At 46.0% G+C, this 9,194-nt stretch overlaps 1 protein-coding gene across 1 annotated transcript; it reads left to right on the top strand.

The window, feature by feature from the left end:
• The first annotated feature begins 2,903 nt into the window (after positions 1 to 2,903).
• zgc:65894 (uncharacterized protein LOC335798 homolog) lies at positions 2,904 to 6,981 on the top strand. The gene is made up of 5 exons (XM_059344004.1): positions 2,904 to 3,062; positions 4,472 to 4,580; positions 4,657 to 4,767; positions 5,603 to 5,847; positions 6,011 to 6,981. Exons 1-5 carry the CDS (start codon positions 3,006 to 3,008, stop codon positions 6,821 to 6,823), a joined length of 1,335 nt encoding a protein of 444 aa, XP_059199987.1. The 5' UTR covers positions 2,904 to 3,005; the 3' UTR covers positions 6,824 to 6,981.
• The last annotated feature ends 2,213 nt before the right edge of the window (positions 6,982 to 9,194 follow it).

Genomic DNA, 9,194 nt, shown 5'->3' with positions numbered 1-9,194 from the left:
TTCATTCATTCATTCATTCATTCATTCATTCACACTGATGAACACAGTTCAGTATCTGGCCCAAAGATGCTGCCACATGCAGCCTGCCATGGCCACTTTACCATCTGAGCCCCAATGTAAAAGATAATATGAGGCTTGATTAATCCTCAGTGGACAAAGTCATGTGTCACAGTAGGAAACACACAAATGTGTAAAATTAACATTGAGTGAATAAATAAAGGAAATGTAATCTATAGCAAGTTGGCATTACTGCAGGTCACAAGTAAAGACAAACTGTGATGTTTTCTTCATTACCTTTCTTCATAGGGTTTTTATTTATTTCTATTTATTTATTTTTTCCTTATTTCTTAAATTCTTAAAGCAATGTGTCTTATAAATAACCTGTATGCAGTAGGCTATCACAGGCTTTTATAAAGTGTCCATTCTAAGCTCCATGTTGTCTGATGTGTTGTTATGTAGTGACTATTTGTTGTCAACAACCTGCTGCTCTAAATGAATTGCCCCTTGTGGGATTAATAAAGTTGTTTGAACTGAACTGAGCCGTCTGAAGGTTTCTTTGGGATTCCACCAGCTGAATGTCACCATCAGGTCCATCTGGAGGCCTGTTGATTATTATTATCATTATTATTATTATTATTATTATTATTATTATTATTATTATTATTATTTCCTCCTCATGCTGCTGTCAGCAGACAATTAATGTGAATTGAGCTTTAAGAGGAAAGTTTAAACTCGGTTGTTAATCATTCCACCTTTATCTCACATCATGTCACAACAAGGCCGGCTCTCCGCTGGGGCAAGAAATACTGAAATACATGTCTCCCCCCTCAAATCAAAGTTTAGAAGTTGAGAAAGCACATTTTTATATACTCACAAAATTAACGATACATGATTGTTGGTTTAAATCTGGATGAAGGATGTTTTATTTTATTTTTCAGTTTCCCCCCTGAGGGGTTGCCCCCTTATTGTGGTCAGGGGGTTTCTGCCTCAGGGACCTTCAGAGCTAAAGCAGCAGCAGCTCAGACAGGTGGAGGTAGAGGCCTGACCAGGTGGAACCAGCAGCTCAGACAGGTGGAGGTAGAGGCCTGACCAGGTGGAACCAGCAGCTCAGACAGGTGGAGGTAGAGGCCTGACCAAGTGGAACCAGCAGCTCAGACAGGTGGAGGTAGAGGCCTGACCAGGTGGAACCAGCAGCTCAGACAGGTGGAGGTAGAGGCCTGACCAGGTGGAACCAGCCGCTCAGACAGGTGGAGGTAGAGGCCTGACCAGGTGGAACCAGCAGCTCAGACAGGTGGAGGTAGAGGCCTGACCAGGTGGAACCAGCAGCTCAGACAGGTGGAGGTAGAGGCCTGACCAGGTGGAACCAGCAGCTCAGACAGGTGGAGGTAGAGGCCTGACCAGGTGGAACCAGCAGCTCAGACAGGTGGAGGTAGAGGCCTGACCAGGTGGAACCAGCAGCTCAGACAGGTGGAGGTAGAGGCCTGACCAGGTGGAACCAGCAGCTCAGACAGGTGGAGGTAGAGGCCTGACCAGGTGGAACCAGCAGCTCAGACAGGTGGAGGTAGAGGCCTGACCAGGTGGAACCAGCAGCTCAGACAGGTGGAGGTAGAGGCCTGACCAGGTGGAACCAGCAGCTCAGACAGGTGGAGGTAGAGGCCTGACCAGGTGGAACCAGCAGCTCAGACAGGTGGAGGTAGAGGCCTGACCAGGTGGAACCAGCAGCTCAGACAGGTGGAGGTAGAGGCCTGACCAGGTGGAACCAGCAGCTCAGACAGGTGGAGGTAGAGGCCTGACCAGATATGACCACCTCTCCAGGTTGGACACATGGAGCCTTCAATGAAGAAAACTTCGTTATTATAAACATAGAACAAAGTGCTGCATCATGATGACCCTGGAGCCCCCTCCTCACCTCTAACGGCCCCCTCATATCTACCTGATGAACCTGATGAAGATGATGAAGATGATGAAGATGATGAAGATGATGAACCTGATGAAGATGATGAAGATGATGACCCTGATGAACCTGATGAAGATGATGACCCTGATGAACCTGATGAAGATGATGACCCTGATGAACCTGATGAAGATGATGACCCTGAAGCCCCCCCCTCCTCTCTAGCGGCCCCCTCATATCTACCTGATGAACCTGATGAACCTGATGAAGATGATGAACCTGATGAAGATGATGAAGATGAAGCCCCCCCCCTCCTCTCCAGCGGCCCCCTCATATCTACCTGATGAAGATGATGAAGATGATGAAGATGATGAACCTGATGATGATGATGAAGATGATGACCCTGGAGCCCCCCCCCTCCTCTCTAACGGCCCCCTCATATCTACCTGATGAACCTGATGAAGATGATGAAGATGATGAAGATGATGACCCTGGAGCCCCCTCCTCCTCTCCAGCGGCCCCCTCATATCTACCTGATGAAGATGAAGATGATGAAGATGATGAAGATGATGAAGATGATGACCCTGAAGCCCCCCCCTCTAGCGGCCCCCTCATATCTACCTGATGAAGATGAAGATGATGATGAAGATGATGAAGATGATGACCCTGGAGCCCCCCCCTCTAGCGGCCCCCTGATCTCTGCAGCATGATGAAGATGATGAAGATGATGAAGATGAAGAACCTGGAGCCCCCCCCTCCAGCGGCCCCCTGATATCTACCTGATGAAGATGAACCTGATGAAGATGAAGAACCTGGAGCCCCCCCCCTCTAGCGGCCCCCTGATCTCTGCAGCCTGGGAGCGGCTCTGAGCCACAACAACAGGGCTCCAGTAAGCAGCTCAGGCAGGCCGACTCTATCCAGCCGTGCCCGGTTCCCGTTGCCATGGAGATGACGTCATATTGCAGCACAGGGATGAACTGCGCAGGCGCACAGGGAGAGAAGGGCGAGACGACAAGCAGCCAGCCAGCAGACTCGGATCCTCCAGCCGGACTCTCTCAGACCCGAACCCTACAATACCCCGCTTCTCTCTTCGCTCTCCCCGCCAGACATCATGCGTGAGATCGTCCATCTGCAGGCCGGCCAGTGCGGGAACCAGATCGGAGCAAAGGTACGGAGCACCGTGATGTCTTCTGGTTATTCCTTATAATGTTTTATATGCAGAAGAACTTAGACGCCATGTTGTCCGCATATTAAATAGGTCAACATAAAGCATCCTGCAGAGACCCGCTGCTGTCTGCGCCAGGGACGCTCAGGGTGTGTGTGTGTGTGTGTGTGTGTGTGTGTGTGTGTGTGTGTGTGTGTGTGTGTGTAACGGGGTGCGGTTCAGACAGATTGCAGCGGAACGCTCGCAGGCAGAAATGCATTTTTTCAACACGCATTTTTTGGGGATTGAGGCCATTTACATGCAGTAATTATAAGAATAAAGCCCAACAGGCTGGTAGATTATTTAATTTATTTAATGTTTGTCTCAGAGGTAGATGGACCAGGGTGTAGCCGAGGCCTGCTCTACATTCACCATTTATACAATTCACCATTTATACAATTCACCATTTATACAATTCACCATTTATACAATTCACCATTTATACAATTCACCATTCCATTCTTTCTTTCTTTTCCCAAATGGGTTAAATTATCATTCAATCAGAAAAATAATTAATTGCACAAACACAAGCTTTGCATTTGGAACTGAATTACTATTACTAACTAACGATTAATTTTTACACATGCCATCTGTTGGAAAGGCTCAGGAGCATCTCAATAAATTAGAATATCATATTAAGTTTATTTATGTCAGTAATTCAATTCAAAAAGTGGAAATGACACATTATATAGATCCATCACACACAGAATGAAATATTCCATGTCTTAATTTATTTAATTTCTTCTAAGTATAATGATTATGGCTTACATTTAATGTAATGTATTATTAAATAAAATAATTATTTATTATATCTCTGGGTCAGGATATAATATATGCATGCCAATGCATATTTCTTTTATGAAAAACTGAAACCGAAAACCTACTTCACAGGCTCCATGTTGGATTAGTGGATAGTTTGGATGTTTGCATGTTCTCCCCATGTCAGCTGGTTCTCTCTGGGTGAAACATGCAGCGAGGTTTAATGGGGACTCTCAGTAGAACGTAGGTAGAATGGTTGTCTGTTATATATATATATATACATACATACATATATATATATATATATATATATATATATATATATATATATGAAAATCTGTTCAGGATAATGAATGAATATAAAGAAAATATCACCAATTGATTTTCCATCTCACCCATATGAAATGTCACATATTTGTGTCTTGAATGAACTGGCTTAAGATGAACTGATCTTCTGAAGGTCGTTAGGTTAATCTTTTAATTAACTGATGAGTCATTTGGCCTTTATAATAGTGAGAACCCAGCCAGGATCAAAATGGATGGAGGAATGTCAGTAAATTCAAATTGAGTGATGCAGGATTTTGCTAACGTGTCTGATGTTGTGTCGTCTTTAGTTCTGGGAGGTGATCAGTGACGAGCACGGCATCGACCCAACAGGATCCTACCACGGAGACAGCGACCTGCAGCTCGACAGAATCAATGTCTACTATAACGAGGCTTCAGGTCAGGACTGTTAAAACCACCAGACCATGTTTTCTGATGGTTTGGCCACTCGTTAGTTTCACTGTTTGTGTTTCAGGAGGGAAGTACGTGCCCAGGGCCATCCTAGTGGACCTGGAGCCCGGAACCATGGACTCGGTCCGCTCCGGGCCCTTCGGACAGATCTTCAGACCGGACAACTTCGTCTTTGGTATATAATCCACACACACACACACACACACACACACACAAAGGTTATTTTAATGATCAACATATTAGACGTGTTGTGATTAAACACAAATGTCCCAGTGTTCTGTAAAACATTTCTTAAAATGCTAGTATGAAGCTAGTAGAAGTAGAAGCTTTGCATTTGGAACTGAACTCAAACAATTATTATTAATTTTTACACATGTCATCTGTTGGAAAGGCTCAGGAGCATCTCAATGCATTAGAATATCATAGAAAAGTTTATTTATGTCAGTAATTCAATTCAAAAAGTGTAACACACTATATGGATCCATTACACACAGAATGAAATATTTCATGTCTTCATTTATTTAATTTCTTAAGTATAATGATTATGGCTTAAAATTCAGTGTCTCAGAAAAATTGTAGTAAAAGTATGTTTAATATGGAAATGTTGGCCTCTGAACAGTTTGTCCATCTAGATGACTCTAATAATATAATACTAGTGGTACACTAGTGCCCCCTTGTGGCAGAGGAGCGCAGCTGCACTGTCTTTCATTTTGTTTCCCACTTCACTTTGCAATAACCTCAAATAATAAAGATATCTTACATTGTACAACATGTGTATAATAAATATATGGGGCTCAAGAAGCTGAAACATTTCACCGTAGGAATAATTTACATTAACACATTAAGGTCTGGTTATATGTCTTTGTGTGTTGTTTGGAAAATGGTTCGGATGAGGTGCACCAAGTGTCTTTACTTTCAATTTCCTGCCGTTTTTTCAATTTAAATGAAAAACTGAGATGTTCTGGAGGGAAACAGGGCTGAATATTGAGTAATGAAGCCTTTGGTTCCAGGCCAGAGCGGAGCCGGGAACAACTGGGCGAAGGGCCACTACACCGAGGGGGCCGAGCTGGTGGACTCGGTGATGGACGTGGTGAGGAAGGAGGCGGAGAGCTGCGACTGCCTGCAGGGCTTCCAGCTGACGCACTCGCTGGGCGGCGGCACGGGCTCCGGCATGGGGACGCTGCTCATCAGCAAGATCCGCGAGGAGTACCCCGACCGCATCATGAACACCTTCAGCGTGGTGCCCTCCCCCAAGGTAACCCTAACTGTTCTGGTTGAATCTAATAATCTGTTAATCTGATTTAATCTATAAACTGACGGAGCGGCGTGTTTTAATCTGATTTAATCTATAAACTGACGGAGCGGCGTGTTTTAATCTGATTTAATCTATAAACTGACGGAGCGGCGTGTTCCTGCAGGTGTCGGACACGGTGGTGGAGCCGTACAACGCCACGCTGTCCGTCCACCAGCTGGTGGAGAACACAGACGAGACTTACTGCATCGACAACGAGGCGCTGTATGACATCTGCTTCCGCACCCTCAAACTCACCACGCCTACTTACGGGGACCTGAACCACCTGGTGTCGGCCACCATGAGCGGCGTGACGACCTGCCTGCGCTTCCCCGGCCAGCTCAACGCCGACCTGCGCAAGCTGGCGGTCAACATGGTGCCCTTCCCCCGCCTGCACTTCTTCATGCCGGGCTTCGCTCCGCTCACCAGCAGAGGCAGCCAGCAGTACCGCGCCCTCTCGGTCCCAGAACTCACGCAGCAGATGTTCGACGCCAAGAACATGATGGCGGCGTGCGACCCGCGCCACGGCCGCTACCTGACCGTGGCCGCCGTGTTCCGCGGCCGCATGTCCATGAAGGAAGTGGACGAGCAGATGCTGAACGTGCAGAACAAGAACAGCAGCTACTTCGTGGAGTGGATCCCCAACAACGTGAAGACGGCCGTGTGCGACATCCCGCCCCGCGGCCTCAAGATGGCCGCCACCTTCATCGGCAACAGCACCGCCATCCAGGAGCTCTTCAAGCGCATCTCCGAGCAGTTCACCGCCATGTTCCGCCGCAAGGCCTTCCTCCACTGGTACACCGGGGAGGGCATGGACGAGATGGAGTTCACAGAGGCCGAGAGCAACATGAACGACTTGGTGTCCGAGTACCAGCAGTACCAGGACGCCACCGCCGAGGAGGGAGAGTTCGAGGAGGAGGGAGAAGAGGAGGTGGCCTGAGGAGGAGAAGAGGAGGTGGCCTGAGGCTGAAACACTCAACGTTTCTCTGATGTAACCGTCAAAACTCCATCCAGCCACTGATCTCACTCCTACTCTGCTCTCTGCTCTGTTACTCTGAACTCCCTAAACCCTGGAATCTTCCTCTCCTCTTCCTCTCTTCTTCTCCTCTTCCTCTCTGCCTCTCCTCTTCCTCTCTGCCTCTCCTCTTCCTCTCTTCCTCTCCTCTTCCTCTCTTCCTCTCCTCTTCCTCTCTGTCTCTCCTCTTCCTCTCTTCTTCTCCTCTTCCTCCCTGCCTCTCCTCTTCCTCTCCTCTTCCTCTCTGCCTCTCCTCTGCCTCTCCTCTTCCTCTCCTCTTCCTCTCTGCCTCTCCTCTTCCTCTCTGCCTCTCCTCTTCCTCTCCTCTTCCTCTCTTCTTCTCCTCTTCCTCTCTTCCTCTCTGCCTCTCCTCTTCCTCTCTGCCTCTCCTCTTCCTCCCTGCCTCTCCTCTTCCTCTCTTCTTCTCCTCTTCCTCTCTGCCTCTCCTCTTCCTCTCCTCTTCCTCTCTGCCTCTCCTCTTCCTCTCTGCCTCTCCTCTTCCTCTCTGCCTCTCCTCTTCCTCTCTGCCTCTCCTCTTCCTCTCCTCTTCCTCTCTGCCTCTCCTCTTCCTCTCTTCTTCTCCTCTTCCTCTCTGCCTCTCCTCTTCCTCTCCTCTTCCTCTCTGCCTCTCCTCTTCCTCTCTGCCTCTCCTCTTCCTCTCTTCTTCTCCTCTTCCTCCCTGCCTCTCCTCTTCCTCTCTTCCTCTCCTCTTCCTCTCTGCCAGAGTAGATCCACAACACTAATCCGACTCCCTCGTCTTGGTGCTCGTAAAGAAATATTAAACACAGGTGTGCTTGTTTTGTCAGTAGCTTTCAGTTTATGTCCATTTGACACCAGTTAAACAGAACCTGGCCAAGTATTCAACAAACTGTTCAACCCTGCAAATTTGATCATGTGACTTATTTTGCATTGATTAAAATAAACTAGTTGTACAAAATATCGTTTTGTGTGTTTTTATGTTACAGTTTGAATTCTAACCCACTTCATATTAAATGCAAACACTATGAAGAGATAACTACATCACTGACACACCTTTCTAAAAATAAACTCCTCAGGACCAAACTGAGGATCAAAAACCTCGACGATGCACAATTTGGCTTCCAGTTTTTCTCTTGATGTGACAGTATGAAGGCGTATCAAAGTCCTGCATCATCCACAGACCAGGAAGTTCTGCTTCAACGCCACTGGGAGGCAGCACTGAGATCCAGGAGTTCACTATCCATGAGTTAGTATCTCTGAGTTTACTATCCATGAGTTCACTATCCATGAGTTCACTATCCATGAGTTAGTATCTCTGAGTTTACTATCCATGAGTTCACTATCCATGAGTTCACTATCCATGAGTTCACTATCCATGAGTTTACTATCCATGAGTTCACTATCCATGAGTTCACTATCCATGAGTTCACTATCCATGAGTTCACTATCCAGGAGTTAGTATCTCTGAGTTCACTATCCAGGAGTTTACTATCCATGAGTTTATCTCTGAGTTTACTATCCATGAGTTAGTATCCAGGAGTTCACTATCTCTGAGTTTACTATCCAGGAGTTTATCTCTGAGCAGGATGTGAATACCTTGTTGCCTTTTTTCCACCATAACACTAAATTCTCCTTTATAATGTGTTCAGAAATCTTGAAAGGAAAAGCAGGATTTTTGGAGGCTGTAAATCTATCTATAAAAGCAAGAAGCATCTGTGTGAGTGTGTGTGTGTGTGTGTGTGTGTGTGTGTGTGTGTGTGTGTGTGTGTGTCTAGTTCATGTTTCTCTGACCGTTAGTCAGACTGACCTCAGATTCTGTATGTGGCTTGATGACACGAAGGTGTGCGTCCTCGATTTTAAAGATTTTTGAATCCATCTTTCAAAATTTCATTATTTACGTAGGACGTGTTGCAGCATTGCTCTGTTTCCGATTGGACGCCTTTTAGGGGAGCTCCGCCCCCTTTTTTCTATTTAGTCTACCTATCTTTAGGAGATTCTAATGATAATGATTATTATTTTAATAATGTTATGTATGTTTAATATGGAAATGTTGGCCTCTGAAAAGTAGGTCATCTATGTGACTCAATACTTGGTTGGAGCTGTTTGACCGATATTCTAATTTATTGAGATCCACCTGTCGTTAAAAAGCCCTGGATCATAAAATCAATAAGCTGTGGCTTATCAATAACCTTTTGCCATATCTGTGAGCATGATATGAACAGTTCCTCTTCATAGCATGCTGGATTAAGCAGTAGTAGTTTAGATAAATGAAAAATTACAATGAAGGAGTGAAAATGTGAATCTCTCTGAAGTCACT

This window comes from Centropristis striata, chromosome 1 (assembly GCF_030273125.1).
Source record: "Centropristis striata isolate RG_2023a ecotype Rhode Island chromosome 1, C.striata_1.0, whole genome shotgun sequence".
In the NCBI taxonomy this organism is placed as follows: domain Eukaryota; kingdom Metazoa; phylum Chordata; class Actinopteri; order Perciformes; family Serranidae; genus Centropristis; species Centropristis striata.
Note: the sequence above shows the minus strand (reverse complement) of the source record. Positions and strands in the feature narration are given on the sequence as shown.